Source organism: Macrosteles quadrilineatus, unplaced genomic scaffold (assembly GCF_028750875.1).
Source record: "Macrosteles quadrilineatus isolate MER2022 unplaced genomic scaffold, UCM_ALF_1.0 Scaffold_2__2_contigs__length_208266976, whole genome shotgun sequence".
Lineage (NCBI taxonomy): Eukaryota > Metazoa > Arthropoda > Insecta > Hemiptera > Cicadellidae > Macrosteles > Macrosteles quadrilineatus.
The window spans coordinates 124101390-124127255 of record NW_026542595.1 but is presented as its reverse complement, the minus strand read 5'-3'; the positions used below and the strand labels follow the sequence as shown (position 1 = coordinate 124127255).

Here is a 25866-nt window from a genome sequence, read left to right as displayed (position 1 = left end):
TACTTGATGTACAGGGTGTGGTACAGTCTCGTAATGATAGCGATCATTAATGAATCACTAGTGTTACAGTAGGCCTACCTTTGAGCAGTACTAAACATGGCAACAGAAATGTGTAAAATATTTTGCTGTGTATGGATACAAATTGATGAATAATGTTGTGCGTCAAAGGAGCAAGGTTGATCAAAATAAGGTTCTTAAAGAAAGGAATAAAAAATACTATTGTTTAAGTATTTTTTTTCATCTAGCAAATTTTTCCATATAGCTATTACCGTAGTCTCACCCAGACCAATTTACTCTTTCGCCTTGATAACCCCAGAGGCTAGAAACATCAACCGAGCAGGGGCGTATTTCCCTAAGGGCAGACATGGCGGTTGCCGGGGGCCTCACTTGGGGTCTCAAAAAAAAAAATGTTTTCTCGAGAAATTAGTTTCACCAATAATCTGTTAGTTGGTTTGATTTTTGAGCCAAGCTTTTAATCTTGTGATGACCGAAATTGTCTCCACAGATTGCCTGAAAGAAAATGACAAATAATTTCGCAGTGATCGCTGGAGACGATGTTGAAGTTATCCTGAACGCTATGGATATTCACAAACTCTCCATGAACACAGGATATGTTCCTGATTTTGCTGCGTTTGCAGAAGACGAAAATGATGTCTCCATGATGTTGAAATATGTTCACTTTTTCACCGTGAATGTTCAGCGTGAGTCAGGTTCACAATTCCTTCACAATTGTGGAAGATGTTCACTAATGTGTTATGCCAGAGGATGATATTTGTTAGTTTTCAACTTTTTATTCATTGTCCTGATTTTACCAAGATTGTAGCAGTCGTAGAAACTGATTATAGTCTCACAGGTTTATTTGCTGATCGGATCGTTAAAAACAATGTGCCGAGTTCATGAAGTTGAAGTAATACGAAGTTTATTTCTAAACCATCTTAGCTCCACCAACCAAAGAATCAGAATATAGGGGCCTCTCACTCAATAGAGAGATAGCAACAAACCTAAGAACTCGTTAAATCTATTGTAACATAAATACACAATAAATCAGAGGTCTACTAGGAGGTCACGAATTGTGGATATTTATAGGCACGCACTGTGGATACGATACTCCCTGGTGTGGATTAACGTCCCCACGAGTGAGTACTACGACTATCCGCAGTACTATCCTGATAATTAGACCAATTCGTATATACCAAACCAAGGCAAAAATGTAGTTCGGATTCCACTATAAACTGTAGGTCCCTTAGTTGCCATTAGCTGTATGGGCTATTAATTAACAGCTGTGTTTAAGGAATATCGGCCTTATTCACTAACAAGAGTACAAGATCGCGCCACTCATCCTACACTCACCTCCATTCATACTTGGCTTAAAATTAAATACCTACTTTGTATGGTCGCCATTTCAAATGATTCAAATGATTTTATTGGCCATTCAGTTAAATGTTAAATAAATTTAATAAAAAAGTATTAAAGAAAGAAAGTAGAAAGACTTGTATAGGTGAAAAGCCATTCAGATAAATGGAAATTTTTTTAGTCTGCAGGTTTTGCTGGGGGTGGGGGGGGGGGGGATTAGAATAGACTCCTGTAGTAATTGTGAATTGTTGGTCTGCTAGAAAATCCCTGTATCTCGACCAATAGGATGTTAACTATTTTAGAGGTTTACTTTTAAGAGTCCTAACCTAAACATGCAACTCTATGCCAAAATGTGTTGCCTAATGAAACATCCCCAAGGATTTACAAATCAGGGTGTCTAGTAGTCGGGAAAATCGGGAAAGTCGGGAAATAGTATTGAATTTCAAAATGGTCTTGAAAGTCGGGATTTAGTCTTAAATTTGATTTCAAAGTCGGGAATTTTAATGATTTTGCCGCGATCGTCGTCTTGCGTTTACGTAACCGCAAAAGCCAATGATGATGTCTACACGGCCTCGGGAAATGTTTACGATTTTGCCGCGATAGTGGACGACGAAGATGACGTTTCCGAAACCACGAGAGACGACGATGACGTTTCTGTGACAGCGGGAGACTACGATGACGTTTCCGTGACCGCGGGAGACGACGATGACGTTTCCGAAACCACGAGAGACGACGATGACGTTTCTGTGACAGCGGGAGACTACGAGGACGTTTCCGTGACCGCGGGAGACGACGATGACGTTTCCGTGAGCACGGGAGACGACAATGACGTTTACGTGAGCACGGGAGACGACGATGACGTTTCCGTGACCGCGGGAGACGTCGATGATATCTGCTCGGCCGCGGGAAATGTTTATGATTTTGTCACGATCGCGGACGACGACGATGACGTTTCCGTGACCGCGGGAGATGACGATGACGTTTCTGTGACCGCGGGAGACGACGATGATGTCTACACGGCCGCGGGAAATGTTCATGATTTTGCCGTGATCGTGGACGATGACGATAACATTTCCGTGACCGCGGGAGATGACGGTGATGTCTAAACAGCCGCGGGAAATGTTCATGATTTTGCCGCGATCGCGGACGACAACGATGACGTTTCCGTGACCGCGGGAGACGACGATGATATCTGCTCGGCCACGGGAAATGTTCTGATTTTGTCACGATCGCGGACGACGACGATGACGTTTCCGTGACCGCGGGAGATAACGATGACGTTTCCGTGACCGCGGGAGACGACGATGATGTCTACACGGCCGCGGGAAATGTCCATGATTTTGCCGCGATCGCGGACGACGACGATGACGTTTCCGTGACCGCGGGAGATGAGATGTTTCCTTGACCGCGGGAGACGACGATGATATCTGCTCGGCCGCGGGAAATGTTCATGATTTTGTCGCGATCGCGGGAGATGACGATGACGTTTCCGTGACCGTGGGAGATAACGATGACGTTTCCGTAACCGCGGGAGACGACGATGACGATTCCGTGACCGCGGGAGACGACGATGATATCTGCTCGGCCGCGGGAAGTGTTCATGAGTTTGTCGCAATCGCGGATGATGACGATGACGTTTCCGTGACCGCGGGAGATGACGATGACGTTTCCGTGACCGCGGGAGATGACGATGACGTTTCCATGACCGCGGGAGACGACGATGACGTTTCCGAGACCGCGGGAGACGACGATGATAGCTGCTCGGCCGCGGGTTGCTGCATTATTTCTTTACTTGAAAACACCACATTATCATAACACTACTTTATGACAAAGACAGAGGTTGGTGTAGTATTATTCAGAAAATTTGGTTAAGCTATAAAAATTGGTATCGGTATCAAGAATCAAGAATCGATACATTTTGGTATCAACACGCACTAATTGTTGAAAAAACTAGTCTTGAAAAATCTGGAATTAGTCTTGAAAAGTCTGGAATTAGTCTTGAATTTTATAATGGAAATAAACTAGACACCCTGACAAATACAAGCCTCTGAATTAACTTTGACGCACATATAATATGCACCGCATCTATCGCCAGCAAAGGGTTCTACATGTCATTTAGGTATACTGAACGAATGGGATTAAACTGAAAAAAGGAAGGCTAACCTATTTTGTATCGTCATGGTAGATGTAGTGATGATATGATATCCAATCATAAAAATTATCAAAAAATTAGTAAATGTAATTTTATACCACCTTAGTGTTCTTTTTTGATTCATAAAATAATGTGTTTTCAACAGAAACAAATCAAATTAAATGGTTATTTTAAAGATTTTTTAAAACAGTAGCACTAGCAATATTTAAAAAAAAATATTCAAAGTAGGCCCTAATAAATTTAATTGCAAACAATTTTCTCAGACGAGCTTTTTTACAGCAACACAATTAAAGTTGCCAGCAGGATTTGAATGAGACATAGGCCTACTATAGTCCTCGCCACCCTAAGTTGAGGCAGCCAAAAGCCGCACCCTTGGGCTGCCTCAACTTTGGGTGGCGAGGACTATAGATTTGCAATACCCTTTAATTTTTCACTTTTGATTTTTGTAAAATATTTTCCACTGACATCACACGATCACACCATTTAGCTTTTTGGTTTGTGCTTAAGTTTTTGCTACCACTGATTATTTCTAATGTAAAATATTAAGTCTGTGCTGAGAATGTGCTTAGAATCGCTTGCTGCACGCTTTAGTTGTTCAATAAATTTAAGTATATATTATATGATCACTAACCCTTCACTTGCTAAAGTGTTCCCAACCATTATTTTTTGTGTACCGTAAAAACTCCTTCTTTGACTAAGCAATAAGTTTCACATTTATAAACAAACATATATTATTTTTTTTAAGGCGTAATAGCTTTTTTATTGTGCAGAGTTACCTATAAATACATAAGCATTTTTGTTTTCCTTTACTAGGTTTAACTTTATAATTTTAACCGTTAACCTGAAGGACTACTCTGAAGTTTTTGCTCTTAACTAGAGTAAAAATAAAGATTTATTGTTTTTTCACTGGTCAAAACTTTATAAAAAACTTATTGTGTGTGGTCAAAACTTGTTGTCAACCGGGTAGAATCTCTTAGTACAAAAAAATCACGAGAAACTTAGTTCATTCTAAACTAATAGTAATTTGCACACTTCCCAATCATATGTGCAGAGCCGGTTTAAGGGGTAAGTAGGAACACAGTCCTGTAGGCGGCCAATCAAAAGGAGTCGCCTACACGCTCTCCAATGTTAGGAATTAAAAAAGGCTAGTGGCATTGAATATGTAACACTATAAACATTTTCGCGCCCGTGTGAAAATCACAATTGGCAAAATTCGGATCATTTTCTGTAGTAACAGCAGCAACATTATTATCGGCTTCCACAATAGTGGTAAACTCATGAACATCTCCCACGGTCGTCTAGACATCATAATCTTTTCCTGCGACCGCAACAAAATGTTGATAATTTTTTTGGATAAGTCATAGACATCGTCATTGGCTCCTGCCAAAATCATGTCTCTGTGGTTGTGTACATATTATCATCATCTTTTGCGATCGCCACATAATTCTGATAATCTCCCGTGCCTGTGTAAAAAACAGCATCGTCTCCTACTGTCATAGAAACATCATGCTCATCATGTCTTCATGCTTAGCAAAAGCAGTATTTTTTTGATTGCACGATCTCCGCAGATGTGTCGGGGTATCAGTATCAGCATAGACTTTTTCATTGATTTACAATACCAGTACCAATGTCCAAGTATTGGTAGTTGAGAATCGACACCTCCTTATGTTCAACCCCCACGAACCAGCAAAAGTACTGGTGGCGCTTCTAATTTAATCTCTGTGAACCATAACCCACCTGTGATTCCTTTGGGCCCATAAGATTTCATTTCATATAGCGTTCGAATATATTCATGCTAAAATTTAAAAGCTAATTATTTACATCGCTAAATTGCTGGGCTGTAGGAGTAAGGAGTTAGGGCAAATCGTATATTGTAAGCGCATACTCCCACTCGTTTTAGTGTTATTATTAAATAACCATAAACATAAATAACAAAAGATTGACTCATCCATCCTCATTTATATTTGTTTACTTATATTCTTAACTTAAATCCATCCAGAGATAATCCATCTATCATATATGTTTTTTAAGGGGGGAGGGGGTTGAGCGCCGGAACGCTGTTCACTTACGCTAGAAAAAATGCCTAGAACCAACACTGCATATGTTAAATAATGGGGAACTTCTAAGTTAGGTTTTATTTGTAGCATTCAAGCCAGATGAGTTTATTTGACTACACCAGCAAACAGAATATGATTAGTCTTGAATTATCTTTTATAATTGTAAATTCATTGTTAGCAATTTTACCTTAGTTATATTCCCATTGTAAGTGTATTTTTTATCAACACCACCCTTGTATTTCACCAACCCTATAGAATCTCAAAATTAGGTATAGTATCATTGCAACTAGTGTTGTAGAACCTAGGTTTGAGATATAATTTCAATGAAAATTTGTATATAATGACTCTTTTATCATTAGGTTAGTTTTGTTCAAGGAAAGGCTCTAGGCCAGGATTTTTTATTGTGAAACAAAAGGGATAGCAGCTAGCATACCTTAAAAAAAGTACATGTAGGCCATATAGCACATCAGAGCAGACACACATAAAAAAGGGGATGGAAATATTGTGTTTTTTATGCCTGTTTTCTATGGCCCACCTGTTATTCTCATGTATATCTATATTTTTAGTTATAGGTTAACTTCAACTTTCAAGATAAAGGCAGCAATAGGTCAATATTTCAATTAGCTTGTAAATGTTAACACACACAAGCTAAAATAATCTTGGTTCAATTCAATAAAAAACCACATACAAACATCAGCTCAAGCTTACAAAAAACAAGCTTTAAATCAATGTTATGTCCAATCAAAATTCCTTATCAAGTCTATTGATTTTCTATAAGTTATGAATAGTCTATGTGTTAGGGATAATCACAACCTTTGTAATGAAAAACGCAGCTAAGCTGTTATATACTTGTAAAAACAACCTTCATAGATGTTCACTTTTACATAAAAATAAAACTAAACCCATTCATCTTAGTAGGTATTTCTTGCTGGAATTGCAGACCTATCAAATAGTGATCCATGATACAATAAACACAAGCACTTTAAACTTTTTGTGTGGTCACTAACAACTTTTTCAACCATAAAAAAGTTAAAAAATTGTAAGTAAAACACAACTTGTGTTTTAATGTTTGTGTTTTTTTTAGCCAGTGTGTAGTGCTTCCTTATTCATAAGAAATTAAAGGCCAAGCTCACTAAAACTTACCCTATAAACTAGCTATTCTGATTATTACCGAGTAAAGAAAAAAAACTCATCTTTAAGTACTAAATTGCCAGCCTCTATGCTGCAATCTTCAGAATGTTTACTAAAACAGGTATCATTTTAATGCTCTAATCCACAGAAGTCACGTGTAACACCTGTTCCAATGAACATTTCTGACGATGGCTGTCCGCAATAAGATCGAAACATCAGCACTTAAAAGTTACATTATTTTCTCATTCAGATAACTCTGCTATCCCAACAATACTACACATTATGTGTCCAACATCAACATCTAACAAATAGTTTACACCATTTGTCTCTACTAGGTGCTCAACTACTGTCCCAAAGACATGAAGGCAGACATTTGCGTCCACTTGAATCGCAAGGTGTTCAATGAGCACCCTGCGTTCCGGCTGGCGAGCGACGGTTGTCTGCGAGCGCTGGCTATGCACTTCACCATGAGTCACTCGGCTCCTGGGGATCTTCTGTACCACACTGGGGAGAGTATAGACTCGCTCTGCTTCATAGTCACTGGCAGCCTTGAGGTCATCCAGGATGATGAGGTCGTTGCCATTCTCGGTTAGTAGCGTTTGGTCACACTTTTCTGCTATGTTATTGTTTTTGTGTTAATGCTGGGTAGTTAATTGGTTATATTGCAGGCTTGATGATTGGTTTGTTCAGTCTTGGGATAAACTTGATGGTATTTGACCCAGCCTACCTTTCATTGGGCTTTTTATGGGTTGAAAGAATCAGCTGATCATAGTCAGTAATAAAGCTGTACTGATTATCTCACTTCACTCCATACTTGATTTTCAGCTTTAAATATGCACAATGATGTGTGTTGTCTTGAATTGTAAGTTAAGATATGAAATAACAAAGGTTAATAAGGTCGACATGGAGTGGACCTATTATGTTGCAAATTTAATGCAGTCTTGGACAATATACAAGTTTGGCCTAATGGAAACTTATTTATAACAGTTTGATATAAAGTCATAAGGTAACTGCATGAAAGAATCTTAGTTTGTAGGAATAAAACTAAATTTTTGAGGCTTGACTTGGGAGCAATGTACAGTAGTTATTATCTGACCTAAACTAGCCACAAATAGATCTTTGTGAGCACAATGTGTATGAGAGACGTATACAGTATAGGATGATTAAACAACCATGTGGTATGCATTACTGAAACCATCAGAAAGCACACTGTTAAGTGCATTTGTCTAAAGCACTTTTCATTAAAGACCTTCTGAGCACCGTACAGATCAAGATGGCAAAGAGATTTGCTTGATTGTACCCACTATGATATACAGTTATACCACACAAAAATAACACACAATCAAGACATTACTGTACAAGAGAATTTGCCATAGAGGGATGAGTAAAATTATAATATTAGATACAAAGTGAAATGGAAAAGCTTCTTCAGTGCTGTGCGTGGTCTTGTCATGCAAAGAACCCCTTTGTTGTTGGCCACACAAACTTTCATCCATCTACAATAGCAATATTTATAATTGCCAGAGCTGTCTACATTGAAACCAGTGAGTGTCTAAATGTTGTATGCAAAAATATCCTCTTTCTCTCTACAGAAAAATATTTGTAAGAATTTGACGATCAAAGAGTAGTTGTGAGTTTATGATAAATTACAATGTAATATTTTACCTTGGAGAGTTTCTTACAAATCTGTTGGTATTTTGATTTTATACAGCTTAATATTTGGTGTAACTAGTATTTTTGTTGGTGGTGCAGTCAGATTCGTCCTTATTCTTCGTAAATATTGTTGTGGTGCCAGTAATTAGGAACCTGATTATTTGAGCACTCCGTCAGTACTGTCTACCTGTGTTCTTTGCTATAGTAACTAAACTGTGTTAAATAAGCGTATCTTTATTTACTGTAATTTAATGTGCAGGCCTAAGGTTTGAATAATAGGACAAGTTTGATCAATAATAACTTTTTTATTTCTCTATCAACAGAAATTTTGTTCGCACTGTTTTTTTCTGCTGATGCCAAAACCTTCTGAGGTTTGGGTGGCCACATAGGTAAGGTAAGGTATTTTTGCACTGTTACCTTGTGTGCCTGACATGGTTTTACTAGTTATTCCCAAAACAATAAGATTATTCATCCAAAAGTGTTTTTAATCATTGTTGTTTTGTACCTAGGCAAGGGGGATGTTTTTGGAGATTCGTTTTGGAAGGACTCAGCAGTAGGCCAGTCTGCAGCTAATGTCAGAGCTCTAACCTACTGCGACCTTCATACTATAAAGCGGGACAAACTACTGGAGGTGCTTGACTTTTACCAAGCCTTCGCCAACAGCTTCGCACGCAACCTCCTACTCACATACAACTTGAGACATAGGGTAAGTCATTTTGATTTGCTGGTTAACACGCATTAAATGTTTACATTTGGCATTTACCTTAGACGGAGTCCACATTCATCACTGATATTTGACTTCCGTTTCAGCTGATATTTAGGAAAGTCGCTGATGTGAGAAGAGAGAAAGAGTTGGCAGAGAGGCGGAAAAACGAACCTCAGCTAGATCAGAACCAAGACCATCTCGTGCGTAAGATATTCTCCAAGTTCCGCAGGGACCGAGCTCTGCAGGCGCAAGCTTCACAATCACAGAGTCCGGTGGGCGGGGATGTGGAGAAGGGTGACAAGAGTGACGCTCCTAGTGACAGTAGTCTGGCAGAGAAGCGACACTCGATCTGTGCGGCCAAGTTGTCCAGTGTGATGGAGGCCGACAGTGGCAGTAGCTCGTCAGCCTTGGTGCCGATGCAAAAGTCTACAGCTCGGCCCACCACAGTGAGGGCCAGCAAGTGGGGGCGACTGCTCGGCTCCAGCCTGGACTCTGGCAGTGAGACTACGGCCACTAGCTCACGACCCGCCTCGGGACGAGAATCCCCCGCCAAGTCTTCTGGCTCAGGAAATGGAAACGGCTCTTCTGGTGGTTCGGGCAACAAAGTGTTCCCCAAACTTCAAAAAGTCACTGCGGCCGGGAGTGTAGGCCCTGCTCAGGTGACTCGACAGGACACCATTGAGGAAATCGTCGAAGTCGAGGATAGACAGAGAATGTCAAATTTACGCAAGTTTGATTCGTACGATAGCGGTATTATTCGTAGTGATCAAAAACTGAACGAAACTTTTAGGCCTCCACCCGCGGGAACTCCGGCGGAGTATAAAGAGATTATGACGAACATTATGGATTTTAAAGTGGACGTCAAATTAGAAGTTCAACGGTTAAACCAGAAGATCTCTAGGATGGAAGAGATGTTGAGTGAAGTGCTGTCTCGGCTCGGCTCCACGAGTCCTTCCTCGGCTTCCCAAGGACCTGAGTCAGGGCCAGAGGGTAGCGCTAGGTCCCGTCCACAAAGTTCTGGTGAAACCGGGAGTGTTATTTTGCGGAAAAGACGGTCAAAATCGAGGACAAAAGCGGCTGCCCCTGCCGCACCTGTGACCAGGACTTCTGACCCGGAGGGTGACCCGGCGCCCTCCTCCCCTCCACCGCAGCCTCCCCCCACCTCCCACTCTGCTCCTGGTAGAATCGATGAAGAAACTGTTAAGAGGCCTTATCCAAGGAGACCCAGAGAGTTTCTATAGCATTAGCTTTAATATGATCACAAAGGTCACTTTTAGTTTTTCACTTGTAAAACACCATGTGATCATGACATGCCATTGTTCAGCTCTCTGCTTTACAAGATAAATACGTTTCAAACGCTGTATCATTGTTACCTCATAACTAAATATATTTGTCGATACCAACATTTTATTTTTTTATTTTTTATATTGATACTGATACCTAAAAACTTGATTATATACCGTTATTTAAATTTTTTTTGTAATAATTCGTTTGGGTAGTGGGGTGGGGTGCATAATCACTTTCTTCCGCGATCGTCAACCAATTCTCAACATCTCTAAGCAGTTACAGAAACAGCTTCATTGCCAGCCTTGATCGAGACAAAATCATGAACATTTTCTTCGGCCGTACATTTTGTTACCCTTAGATCTACTAATTCTTTTAGGCTATTTGTGAATTAGTTAATGGAGGAAAACAATTTGCTATAAACATAAAGAAGTTTTTTTTTTTTATTTTACTATATAATTTAACATTATTACCGTTTAAAATATTTATAATGAACCTAATTGTTACTCTAACCTGTGTTTTAAAGTTTCGCCTTCAAAATTACATGGTGTTTTAACACGTGCTCTTTTTTGTAATAATTCACAAGATCCATATTTGGAATTTAAACTCCAACAATTGCCTATAATATAGAAATAAATTAAGAGTCAATTTTCATTCTTTCAGGAGAAGTAAAAGTAGAAAAGCCATTGTTAGAATACTTAATTAATTATTTGGACAATATGCTTGTGAATTCAGGAACAGAATTTGTGAGTTCATGCTTAGGATCAGTTTGATGAATGTTTATAATTTTATTTATTTGCTTCCATTTAAGCTTTTTGTACTACTTCAACATCTCAGAAATGATTACTTAAGAGTAATGAATTATTTAATAACGTACTAATACTTTATTCTAGCTTGAACAAATTTGTATTCAATTAGTTTTGTATAGGGGTAGTAAAAAAAAGTATTACTATAGCATTGACTAAGTTCTAACCATAAAAGATTTTTATAACACTAGAATACATCACACTCTGGTTAGATCCAAACAGTTTCCAGTTCTAAAAATAGCGAATATTTTTCATATAAATTCTTGTTTCTTATTTCGAGGCATGGTTTTGGTCAGTACCTTAAAAGGTATTTATAAATTGCTAACTTTAATTAAGTTGGGATATAAAATAAACTCTTAAAACTAAATTAAACAGAGTGGCTGATAACAATCCAAGGAGCAAACAATTTAAAAATCCAATTGCCCGATAATTTTGTTGACATTAAAATGATAATAAAATAAAACAATTTTATACAAATACTTATAGGCTAACATCTTAAAATACAAAATGTAAAAAAAAAAAATACTAATTTGAGGTAATCTTATAGTAAAAATTTAAGATTTTTGAGCTATTAAACGATTTATGTTTCATGATGCCCTTCATGGATATACAAATCAAGATAATCTTTTTTTTTAATTTCTAGTACCTTTTTTGTTATTTGTTTAAATGGTTAAAATTGATAAAGTTAATAACTGCTACTACATGTTAAAAATGTCTACGCTTTGACAATAACTGAATTGATGTTCAAAAGCAATAATAAATGTATTGGAGAAAATAGCCAGTGACTACATTAAACTAAATAAATCAACCTAGCAAAACCTATCTTGTCTGCGTCCCAAGTAGCACCACAATATTGTTAAAATATTGAAACAATGTTGATTGACATTGCCAAAAATATTGTTTTTTTTTCATGATGGGTTAGCCTCTGGATTGAAAATTGCAATATAAAAAGGTTTACGTTCCCTTTTGTGTCAAACGATCCTTGATGTAGTAACGCTAACTACAGCAGTTTCATGCCGCTGGGCGGTATGAAACAACTGTAGTTATCACTTACTACATCAAGGATCGTTAGACGCAAAAGGTAACTTAAACCATTTTATATTTAATATTGTTTTAAAATTACAACACTATTTTCCCAATATTGATCAACAATTTTTTTGCAACAACATTGAAATATGTTGTGGAAAAAAGTAACAATATTGTTATCATATTGATCAATATTGGGACAATAATGAAACATTTTCAATATTGAGAACAACATTGAGACAATATTGGTATGTTACTTGGCTAGGGGGTTGAAAATTTTAGATTTTTTTCATGAAGTGTTTTATACAAAATGCATTCCATTATCACAAAGCTTTGACTTGCTTACGATCGTTTTGTGCCTCAGCATAAAATACCACCTGCAAAGGTAAAGACAGCTTACGACTACGTAAGTCTCTGAAACTATGGGAGCAATTCACGTATTGTGCGACTTCACCTATTTTAGCTTCTTTACTATTCTAGTCAAAATTGTACAAATTTAAGGTAGAACTATTAACGATTTCGATAGCAATATGGTATGAGGTCCAGTATGGTTAAGTGTCGAGAATCCCCTGTAGTTGATGTGCTGTTAAAGTTACCGTTTCATTTGTGAAATACCTTGTTCGGGATATATAACTGTTATTTAATTGTTGTGTATATAACTGAAGTATAAATAATGTATAGTTGTGTTGTAAACATGTAAAAGATTTTTACATAATTTACTACTTGTGTTAGATTTTTCTAGATAAAATTCATTCAAATAGACTTTTGTTCTCGTTAATTGATGAAACATTCTCTTATTATTTAGCAAAGCTTTTACTCAAATAAATAAACTATATTTCAGTTAAAATTTTGAGTCGGTTAAATCAATTTTTGTTGCTGAATACATTAGAACCTCAATAACAAGTCTCGCAAGGGGATTATTGAAAAAGACTTGCGACTTCTTATCGAGGTTAGCAATAACAAGTGCTTTGGAGTACTTAACACGAAATCAAAGGTATTTGAAAATAACACTTTTTATCAAGGCTGACTTGGTATTAATGTTCTAGACATTTTTTCTACGGCTTTTATAAGAAATGTTTGCAAGACATAATCAATGAGTCTACTTTTCTTCCTTTTTTTAACAGCACACCAAGAAAGCCGTCATAGTATTAAGAAGTTGTACTAGTGAAGGAATTGTGAGTTGCAAGGTCCATTGAGATATGCAACATTATCTTGTTGCAATTAGCATTCCATTTATTTGTAGGGTTAATTTTGTAGCCGTTTTTGTTAAAAGTATATTGTAAATATTTATAAATACAAATTATAATATAATGTAAGTGTTTTATAGTGGTTAGGAAATTCATGATTTACATGAAGTGAACATTCTTGGGAGTTTTGAGGTGTAATGAAATACAATTTGTTCCTAAAGTACCAGACTGTTTATTAAAAATGTAAGAGGTTTTAAAAATGTTTGAATTAAAAGACATTAGTTTGATTAAAAATGAGTAATTTGACTACTTGAAAGACTAAGAACCTAATTTTTTACTAAGAAAGTAATTCCGTAAGCATTGCAATACCAAAATTAAATTGCACAATCTTTAGTTGAATTGGTACTTACGTAAATTAATTGTGTTTATTAATCAACATATTTTTATATAAGTTTTGACTAAACAGCAACAGCTTCCAGATTAAGTTCTAAAATTGTTGCTATAAATTATAATTACCATTTATACAACTTTTGATGGAACTAATTCTTGTTTCCTTCCATTAACTAAAAATTCAGTAAATTTAAAATTTTCAACTTCTCACACAACTTCATCTATTTTTACAAAATTTATGAATATTTATTGATAAAAAAGTTATAAGACCTGTCTATTAAAAGAAATTATGATATTTCTCTATGTGTAAAACGGTAAAATGTAAATTTATGATACAGAGGGATTTATATCAAAAAAGTAAATAACAGGTTGGTACTTTTGAGACATTCTGTATATGTAAATTATCAATTCTAAGTTTGCTAGAAGTAAGATAAAAGCTAAAGTTTGTAATTTTTCTTAGGATACAGAGTACATTGATTTCAAATGAATCGATCAATACTCTCTTAATGAAACTAAGATACTTGCTAATTAATTAAGAGTAATAAGTGTAGTGACCATTTGTAATTCATTATTTGTTACTGTTTTGTTAAGCGGGGAGCGAGCTGGTGTAGTGGTTAGAGCGCGGGACTTCAGTCCCTGAGGTCCCGGGTTCAAATCCCACCAAGTCACCAATGGATTTTATCTAAGTGATAATGCCGCAACTAGTAGCCCAGCCTGAAGTAATGTGGAAAACAATTCTGGGCTCGTGCCTAACGTCCAAGGACGAAAAAGAAAAAGAAATTTTATTGTTAAGTATGGCTAAAAGATTTCAGTAGAACACTAGATTGCATATTCTCTGACATAAATTAAGCAAACTCCCCGTTTGAAGCTAATTCAAATAGTTCCTCAAGTTAATCAAAATTATCCTCAAGTTATGGATTTTCCGTATATTTTGTGGTGGTTATGTTTCAATCATGTGTTAGACAATTTTGTATAAATTAGATATACAGTATCTAAAAATAGGCTTTACCTTCGTCACTGCAGCTCAAATTCTTGTGGTGTAACTATGTTACGGCCGTTTCAGCATTACAATGCCATCGTCAGACTACAAAAACACAAACTCGGCTGAAGTATCGTCGTTGAAGTTTAAACACGTAACACATACGAACAATAATATACATTTAAAATATTTACAAAAACCGAACAGGCCTGTCGTACTAACGGGTGACATGTTCCCGTTCCGAGCAAAAACCGACTGGAAGATTTCTATGTCGAGCCCGGTGTGGTGGCGTTATCAGTTGAACTTTGTACTCCTGGCTTCTTGTTCCTTTTCTAATTTAAAATGCTATTGAGTATTGAATATGAAGTGTGACTTGTACTGTAGTTTGTCGTTTAAAATTATATCGTCCAAATTATTTTCGGTGTAAGCTTTGTAAATTTCATACTCTTCTAGGGTGTCCAGTCTATTGCCTTTCTTACTTGTGTGGAGTATTTCTAAGCCAGTGTTCAGATCGTTCATGTCGTGATTTTTGTCAACCAAGTGTTGTGCAAACGATGACTTTTGTTTCAAGTGGCGTAATTGATAAAGGTGAAAAGTCAGGTGTGTATAAGATTAATTGTGCAAGTTGCCCGAGCTACTACATAGGAAAGACTGGACGTTCATTCAAAACCAGATACAAAGAGCACCATCCATTTCCTAGAGCCGACAAACAAAAGTCATCGTTTGCACAACACTTGGTTGACAAAAATCACGACATGAACGATCTGAACACTGGCTTAGAAATACTCCACACAAGTAAGAAAGGCAATAGACTGGACACCCTAGAAGAGTATGAAATTTACAAAGCTTACACCAAAAATAATTTGGACGATATAATTTTAAACGACAAACTACAGTACAAGTCACACTTCATATTCAATACTCAATAGCATTTTAAATTAGAAGAGGAACAAGAAGCCAGGAGTACAAAGTTCAACTGATAACGCCACCACACCGGGCTCGACATAGAAATCTTCCAGTCGGTTTTTGCTCGGAACGGGAACATGTCACCCGTTAGTACGACAGGCCTGTTCGGTTTTTGTAAATATTTTAAATGTATATTATTGTTCGTATGTGTTACGTGTTTAAACTTCAACGACGCTACTTCAGCCGAGTTTGTGTTTTTGTAGTCTGACGATGGCATTGTAATGCCGAAACGGCCGTAACATAGTTACACCACAAGAATTTGAGCTGCAGTGACGAAGGTAAAGCCTATTTTTAGTTATTATACGGCTCAGGGGCTAAAACATGGATTTTAATATACAGTATGTTGAGTAAAACACATTTTGGTATTAAACTTCAAATATTACGTTTCTAAGATGCAAAAAATATCATGGATGTAAATTTTTATCAACCTATATCTGTATATAAAATCTACTATAAAATCCAACTAAAATTAGAAATAATTGATTTATTATAAAATTACACTGTTTTTATATAGGCTATCCAGTCTAAGTAAAAATCAAATACTCTCCAAACTAAGTGTTAACTCAGTCATTGCATTATACTACTTAATTTAAAAACATTGTAAAACTATCAATGAAACCAACAGATCTAAACATATTCGTTTGGAATTTTATACTAAAGCTAGTTAACAAGATATGTAATAAATAATAAAAAATGGTCTTGGAAATATTTTAGAAGAATCATTGCTATTAGCATTTAAATAATACTTATAGTTTTTATAACCAGTTTAAATTTAAAATGAAAGTATTTATAAAATGATTAGTGACACATTAGATCAACATATTAGAAAGTTCGGTTAATAAGGGTGGTGAAAAATGTGTCATATTCTATTTACAATTAATTCACATAGAACATCCATCTTATTGGATTATTTTAAGAATTTTCGCTCTTCAATTTAATTTATAAGCAGGTAAGAATGACTATAAATTAATGTTAAAGCGTTTTCCTGTTTTTAACAAGACTATGTTTTTTGTGTAGGTTATATACTTTACATTGAACTAAGGTAGTGTATACTATAGATAGATTCTTTTTATAATTAAGTAATATCATCTCATTAAAGCTTCGTTAAGTTTAGCACAGGATTTTTGCGTATAATAAAAATACTGCAAAAATCTTAATGCAGATTTGATAGAATGGGAGTAGAGGATCGATAGATTAGTGAAAGAAGTTTTAGAAGATTAAAGGTTGAGATCTGGTAGGTTTTTAAATATCTTTGACTTGAATTCAATCTATTAGATTCCGTAGATGGATATACAATTTCTCAAAATATTTCAACTTTATAAATTTTTACCCATCAGTATGATATGGGAATACCAGAAAAGAATTGAACTTACATTGGTGAAGGTTAATTGTTCTCTTTCATCATTGATTTCAAAAAATTTTTGATATTTTTTTTGTCATTATGCAGCCCAGCATAATAATTTTGCTCAACAAAAGTATATATGGGTACTATTTACCTCATTTAATTAACGATAATACTTATTTAGAATGTAATAATTTGTTACATTTAAAAAAAAAATACTCTTAGAAACCGTTCAAAAGGAATATTCTTTAAAAATTATATATTTCCCACCGGTAAACTCAATTTTTCATCTGGGCGATATAGTAGATTTCATTATAGTAAAAAAAATCCGACTTAGGGATGCAAAAAAAAACTAGTCTTGTACATTGAGTATTTAAAAGGACAATCAATGAAGACAGAGTTGTTATTTTCTCAGTAGGATGTCGCTGCTGCAAAAGATTCTTGTAGTATTCATTTAAGTGCGCCTTATGGTTTGTCAGCTCTAAAACATATCATGGTACTTGTACAAATCGGATCTAAACCTCCAAACCCAAACATCTTTGAAAGATGTTTTGATTTTGTACAGTTTACTCATAAAAGACAACGAAATGACAGTTTGAAATTAGTGTACCCTGTGTCTAAATCGTTAGTATGCTCAAAATGTATTATTTCCATGGTTACTAGAGTGGAGGAAAACAAGTGCTTTCTGCTGTATAGTTACGTCTTTATTGCACTATTATAGGACTATTTAATAATTGAGATAATAAAGCTATAAACTATTTCTTCCTAACATGGTTCTGGTTTTGTCTCTCCTATACCTCTTGTGAATAAAATAGGGTTAAAGAACTTGAGTTCATTTGTGTTTATTGGAAGTATGATTGACGTTATGGTAGAAACGTCAATAATTAATCGTCATGGTAAAGAAATTAGTTTAAGAGCGCACTTTAAAAAGTAGGGAGACGATGTCTTTGATGTAATTGCTGTTATTTATTTCTTCTTTCACTATACATGATATATGAAGTGGTGGATGCATTTTTGGTATGTGGGTACTAATCCAAGGTGCTTACGTTTCACAAAAAAGGCTTGAAAGATTTTGATAAAAATTTTAAATTTTTACAAAAAAAATTTACAACTACCAATGCTGTAAAAAATTAGGTTCAAAAGTTATTGCGACTTTTGTGATCTTCCCCATAAAATACCATCACCCCTAATAGGTAAAAAAATAAAACCACGCCAAAGTAAAGACGAACACCTATATTAATCTTGCAGTTTATTCATAAACTTGAAATGAATCATTAATTATTGCCTCGAGTTTAAACAGTGTTAGTTTATTAATGAGTAATTGTAAGGTGTAAGTTACAATAATTAATAAAAGATGATCTACAAAGTCAGGTATTGTTTAATTCATTTAGCTGGAGGGTATGCAATTTTTATTTAAATTTATCAACATCAAAATTATGTATAAACCAGTATTTTTTATCAACATACTATAGCAGAGTAACTGTCCTTTGTATGGGGTTGGCGTATTTGAAACAAAATAATTGCTCGGTATACTCCTGGGGTAGGACGAAGAGTAATAAATGATTAGGATAGTACAACACAAAATAAAGTGAGTTACTTTTATTTATTCTGTGGCTCTGGTGTATGAAAGGACTTGAACGATAGCTATATTTTTAAAAGATTCGCTGGCTTGAAAGTTTATTTTCTGTAAACCCTACCAAAAAATATAAAATAAACGGTAAAAAAATGTTACCAAATAAGTGGAGAAACAAAATAGAAATCTTCACTACCTGAAGTTAATGAAACATGGCCCTGCTGGTAATTAATACATACATTTAAACAATGACAAGAAATGAACTAACAAAATACACAAAACAGCTAGTTAATATCGATATAACTCGACCATTGAGTGTCACCATTGACCATTGACAAGAATAGGGTGTTAAAAACCCATAAAATAGTCTATCAAAGTAGGACTTGAGCTACACATATTTTAATTTTAAACAAACTATTCATTAATTGGATTGAGAGCAAACTATCCCACCAACTTAAATGTCAGCAATGGGAAGATTGTTATTGTTCTTAAAGTGGCGTTGTTGCAGACTTACATAATATTAGTTTAGTTCCTCGTTATTGCTATAGTTTTTGCACAATTAATTGTCTTGTTCCCTTTATAAGTGATACAAATATTTTCCAGTAATGTGACTGTATTTTTGTGAATCAATGCTTATTTAAATCGTAAATTGAGTAACAAAATGTTTACATGTTTCATTTTGTAGACATTGTTTATTATTAGTTTCATTAAGATTTCAAACGTTATGATAGTTGTTTTTATTTAAAAATCATTGCATTACACAATAAAAGGGATTTATGAGATGGTGTTTGATAAGAAATTTAATTATTCAATAAAACAGATAACTGACTTTGGCAGTGTTTGTAAAGAAATAATGAATCAAAATAGTCAATGATAGAAGGTTGAACACCCAATTGACCTTTTAATATATAATTTGAGCTATTTTATATTTGGTAACCAATGGTATCGTATTTAGCCTAATTGGGAGCAAACTACTCACTTCTTCGTTCTAAATCATACTCCACCGTTACAGACAAACAGTTCTAAGTAATTTTCCTCGCTTGAATTTCAGTTCAAAGTTGGTTGGTGGCCAGCCTCTAATTACTAGGTATTCAATGATCGAAGAGGTAAATTTATACAGGGAAAGTTTGGTTTAATTTTAGAGTTATAACATAGATAGAAACTGCACTAACTTAATTAGGTAGTAACTGCATGTTGTTTGATGCTTTTTATAGCATCAAAAATATCCTAAATGACTTAATTGACCTCACCACTGAAGTTTGTGTGTATGGGATCCAGTATGGTATATAGTATGGTGCATATGGTATGGCGTAACCTTTGGTGTGTAGTTGGTCTTGGGACAATTAAAGAAAGTTGTATGAGGCAAAGGCCACTATAATAACTTGAACTTAAAATGTTCAAAGTGAATTAAACCTGCAGATGTTACTAATACTATATAACTTAACCAAGTCCTATGGCGAATTAAATTAAATCTCGCTCTTTATGCTTGAAGTGGCCTGTAGAAAACAGCTCTCATAAAAGTTTTTCATAAAGATCTCTTCGTATATTTCTCAGGGAAAAGTAGTTCTACTCTTCAATATGGCTTCTCTTTTCAAGCTTCAGTCTTTTGTCTCGAATGCTCGTTGGACGTTTTACGTCGAAATGTCAGACAATGGACTGCTCTTCTAAATAGGTAGCCTTCAATACAACGGGGACTATTGTAGTATCTGGGTGAGAATAAAAATTGTTGTAGGAAACATGACCTACTTTGTTTCTTATTATAATAATAGTTTTTGGATCAGTATTTTCGGTTAAATTGAATTAATGAAATTGAATTATTAAAATAAGAACAACATTTTTTTCACAAAATGTCCGAATAATTAAATTAACATGATCAAACTGTAATTTTCCTAATGTACTTTTCATACATTACCAATACCTGTGACAACAAATAAATTGTTATTGATAGAAAATCGAATATAAAAAGTTAAATAGAGGGTATATACTATAAATGTTTAACTATTTAGCAGCCCATTTACAAATAAAAAGCACATTAAAGCAAAGGTGAAACAACTGTTCTCAAGAACACCCATTAGACTGGAGGTGAGAAAAACACGGCTATTACTATTCATGTAGGCCTATAGTTAATGTGACGGAACACTGTACTTTGTTTTCATTCAGCAGCAATTGCTTTCCAAATAGAAAGAACTGTAAACTTGCATGTAAAAGTTGCTTCTGATAAGTCTTGGTTTCATTGGTTTTGAGCAATAAATTATAACATGGTTGATAACCTGTTGCTAACTAGTTCATAAGTTTGTAAAAGTAAATGAGGCCGCTAATAAAAGACAGGATGTTGAAAAAAATGATGAAAATTGTTGAACGACTACACGAGGATTCAGTTTACATTTTCAAAAAATACATATATTTACATTTCCCCATGTATCACAACTGTTTAATATGTGCACCTTAAATCATGTAGCATAAGTAAATCTTGTTTCTGACTTCAGGCCAAACTCTTGGAAGAGTGGACTGAACATGGAAGGGGAAAAGTGTTTTTTCCCCTTTTTTTAACCAAAAGTAATATAATAGGATTAATAAATAAATTTGCAAAATTTGATCCACTATATCCATAAGCAACCAAAATACAACAGTTTTTTTTTCTCCCCAAGAATAAAATAGGAGTGAAAATGTACAGTTTTTTTATGTACAAAATCTTTTTTTTTTATGCTGTATGTAGTGTAATAGAAATTGGGCATTTTCATGTTTTATGGGTAATAATTTAAACAACTTTTGAACATTTTGAAACCCCAAAAGTACCTTGGTCCCATGACGCAGTTTTGCAGGTTGGTGGACACATTTAAGTTTATCTCGCCCTACACCTTAGAGCAAAAATTCATCAAAATCAGACCAAAATTACTCAAGCTATCGTGCTTTCGGACATACATACATAATATATACACACTTATTAATATATTATTAAAGTGGTACGATAAAATTTTATGCAAACGGTTTAAACCATTAACTAAATGAAACTATAGGCATATCAAAATAAAGCTCATAGTGTGTAGATTTGCCGAAAAGTATTGGTATGAACAAATTCTCTAAAGGCTCTGTCTTCCCCACATGCCGATTTCCAACGGCCATGTATTAGAGGTTTACCTTATTCAATTATTTTAGTCAACAACAGTCAATGCAATTTAAAACTGTTTGTTTATTTACTTTTTGTTTACTTATTTCATTATTTACTTTGATCTTAAAAGTGGTGCGTTAAATAAATTAACATTGATGCTAGAACTACTAGTGAGTGCTTGAATGTGTTTGAATGACAGTGAATGTGGGATAAAATGTCTGTTGTTCGTCCAAGAAGTTGTCCCCGATCTTTAACATGTCGTAGTGAAGGTGAGCAGCCAGTTCGGGATACGAGGATACGACCTTACCCACCTTGGTCACCTCAGGACGTAAGGTATGAAATAGAAACGTAAGGAATTGCTATGAGCCCCATACTACGAAGGTTCCGCTGCTTTTAACGTTCCTTTGAATGTTCGGTATCCTTTCAACGCATATTTACAAAATCAAGTGTCACAAATGAGGTTTGCCTCATGTTCAGATTCTACTTAATGCTTTAAATAGTATTTTGATATTATTTGTTGAATGGTGGCTTGTTCTAAATTGTACTCCTGTGAATTCACGGGTAGAAACTGTTGTACAATGTACATAGGCTATAAGTATATAAAAAAGGTAAACGAATAGTGATTTTGGGCCTTTCGGGACATCAAAATGAAAAAGTATGTTGGTCCCGGGTCTAGTTCTTACCATGTCGTGCGACTTATGGTAATAGCTACTTCCCTATAGGGAGGGGAAATTCGCTAAGTATTGTTTAAATTTGTTTGATTGTTTAGCCATTTAAGTCGGTTATGTAATAATAATTGTGTTATACTGGTATTAAACTCCTAAAAGGGGTTAAGTATACCGTATATCGGACCGAAAAATATAAAAACCATAACCAGCTAATCGTACAAGAGTAACTGTAAATCTGTAATAGTGTATACGTTTAATAAATGACTGAATAAAAGCCAGTACAACTAAATTGGGTTAGTTGTAAAATACTGTAGCAACTGTAGATTACGAGTAAAGCTAAACATGTTAAAATACGAGCAGTAATAGATAAAAACCCAATGTGAAAAAGTTTATAATTTGGAACTCTTATTAAACTTACAGAACGAAAATATCATTCCTACCTAAAAAATCTTTTTTATTTAAAATTTTGCTTCGTTTAATAAAGCTAGAAAGCCAATTTATTTCCCCTCGTCATAATACATTTCACTTACAGTAACAGAAATTTTGATGTGAACAATCAATCTATGTTAAAAATTTCTATGGTAAAGTTCAACAACAAACTCATGATATTTAACAGCTGTTCGTCAGCATTGTTGCGACGCGTTAGTCACTGGGATCGCGGAACGTCGCAACAATGGGATCGCGGAACAACATCCCCGCGCCGGCGACCCGTCGTCGAAAACTACAACCACAAACCACAGACTATGGAATAAACTATTACCTATTCTATAGTCTGTGCTACAACGCTCAAGACTCTTGTTTAACAATGTAATGTATAGTTTTTTGCTGTTAAATACTCTAGGTAAAAACAGTCGTATTTATCCCATTTCACAGTAATACACTCTCAATGGTATTCCGAAAGTATATAATGCATAAACAAACCATCTTTAACAAACCATGTTTAAGAAGTTAACATTTCTTAAACCATAATACGAGCACAGCATTACAATAATCACAATACAATAATAGTATTCACAAAATTAGAAACTGAGCTAAATATTACATTGAGTAAATATTAGTGAAAATAATACTACTTATGACTGTTGCTTATTTCCATAGTTGCGTTGAAACGAAAATATATTTTTCGTGTCGAGTTATTTACCTATTTCCATGTTATATTGATTTAAAGCGTATATAATACATGCATACATACATAATTAATATTCCATAATTAATACAATAAATAATATTATAATACATTGTATTGTAGCGCATTAAAACGTTGGCTAATAAACTAACCAAAAACCTATTTCATTGTCAGCTGATCAGCTGATCAGCAAGTCCTCTACTCGCATGACGTGCTCGTTTCTTATTGGTTCATTGTTGTCTTGTAACTGTAGTTGAACTGTACGATGTATTTCATGTTACTACTCGTAGTATTCGTAGTGACCTTGTAGTGAATGTTAGTATCTGTATCGCGTAGTGTTTGTGAGTGTATTTTATTAAACAAGTTGTGAAAAGTGTTAGTGTCAAGTGATATTATTCAGTGATATTATTTATGCAGATTATCCTGAGACGACATGCTTCGTTGTTCTGACGATTCATTGCAGTATTAATTCTGGTAAGTATTTTTAATTATTCAGCATTAGTTAAAAATTTTCTGCAAAAATTTAATCAAAGTTGATTACGCAATAGTCTACTTGTTATTTTATGATCCTATTTACTACTCTAGCGTAAATAATAATGATTAAATAATGGCTCTATCATTCGAATGGATTATTTTGTATTAGAAAATGATTAATTAGGTATTCGTTGAATCAGTCCTTTATTTAGGCCTACTAAAACACTGAATAACATTTGATAATGGTACTTCTAATGATAAAACTAATATTCCTGCCAAGCTCACAAACTATTGCATTATTTTCAACCTTTTGGTAAACTATTAACATAGCCTTTTTATTTTACCTTCATAGTAATAGTTGTAAAAAATATAACCCTTATGAAATTTTAGTTTTATTTTATGTAGGAATCATTGGCTTCCCCTTTTGCCTTTTTCACCATCTGTGACTTGATATTATTAACATTGATTGTTGGCGTTAGGACGTACATCAATAAATAATTCTACATTAATTTGCAGCAACTAAACAAAACTTTTTGAAGGTGTTGTATTTAAATTGTGTTTAAGGCTTTACTTCATCCAAACATTAGACACATTTACAAGAAGATTATAACTACCTAGAATATTTAAGTGCTCTGTTTTTAAGTGTGATTTTGTATAAAAGAAAATAATATTAATCGATTTCATGAAATTGTTAATTAAAGTAAATAATGAAGCCACTTAAAATGAAGATACTTCGTGGGTATTATCCTAAGAAAATCATAAGTATGATATTTTCCCCCTGTGTTTACGTATACTCTGTTTAAAATAACGTGAGGTATTAAGCTTTAAAAAACCATAAATTCTTGGTTCTGTGGAATAAATTATTATCATTTAAAAATAGATTACATTGGATCTATGCGTTGTAATTGTCAATAGAATATGTTGAAGAATTGCAAGCAAGCGTTAACTGTTGTGGCTCCAATTTTATTGGAAAATGTCCCAGTATTTTTGGTTATAATTTCAATGGTTTTACATAAAAAATATGACTTGAGAAAATACACTCCGTGCTATAGCCAAAGTACCTGTTGATGTACTTACCTTATATAAGCTTTTAAAGCTTAGTCAAATGCACAAATTAAAAACAGCTTTGTTTGCAGGTTAGTGGTTGCAGTCGTACCAAAGGTAAGAATTTATATCTCTGGGTGTTTAAGGTGTTAAGATTTTACTTGTATCCAGGCTTCGGGTAGGTTTTCTGTACGAATACGTTCTCAAATTTGAAGCACCTAGAAACGTTAAACATTCGTCGAAAAAAATGGTACTATTTCAAACGCTGGAAGGGAAGATTTGTTTGATAGTTGTCATTGTTGGTCAGTTTACCAGAATATCAACAGAAAGAAGACTATCGACAAAAACAATTGTGTATATTTTCCAACAAAACGCCGGATGATTTTTTATATCGATACGTTGTTTGTATGGACGCAGAAAATTTTAATTTTAAGTCGTCGAAAATAAAATGCTTTGTGTCTACGTTTTTAAGCAACGTTTAATCTCTTGTTATGCCTGAAAATGTTTTATGTTGTATATGTATCTTGGTGTGATATACTTTTCTACGTTATTTCACTGTTTGTATCTTGTGTCTTGCTAATAAAATTCCAATATGATGTGAACACCAACGATCATTAGGAATAATCAATGATACTCAAGCAATAATCAGGTTAATTAATCCTTCCATTTCACAGATTGAAAGGAAATTAAAAATAGTACGAAACGGACATATATCGAATTCATAATTTTTAAATCAAGACAGTAAATATGTACGATCCGAATAAATCCAAAAGGAAATTACTTTGAAATAGAATGCGGATTTAGATGAGCTATTAACGTTTTGAAATTTTTAAATTTATT

General features: G+C 34.6%; 1 protein-coding gene across 3 annotated transcripts in view; it reads left to right on the top strand.

The window, feature by feature from the left end:
• LOC128986146 (potassium voltage-gated channel protein eag) overlaps nucleotides 1–13806 on the top strand; it is a 130748-nt gene extending 116942 nt beyond the window's left edge. For all 3 annotated transcript variants that reach the window (XM_054406315.1, XM_054406317.1, XM_054406314.1), the window contains exons 10-12: nucleotides 7029–7281; nucleotides 8856–9052; nucleotides 9157–13806. In XM_054406315.1, coding sequence (XP_054262290.1) covers nucleotides 7029–7281; nucleotides 8856–9052; nucleotides 9157–10293 — 1587 coding nt within the window. In that variant the 3' untranslated portion in view covers nucleotides 10294–13806. The remainder of the gene's footprint in view (nucleotides 1–7028; nucleotides 7282–8855; nucleotides 9053–9156) is intronic.
• The last annotated feature ends 12060 nt before the right edge of the window (nucleotides 13807–25866 follow it).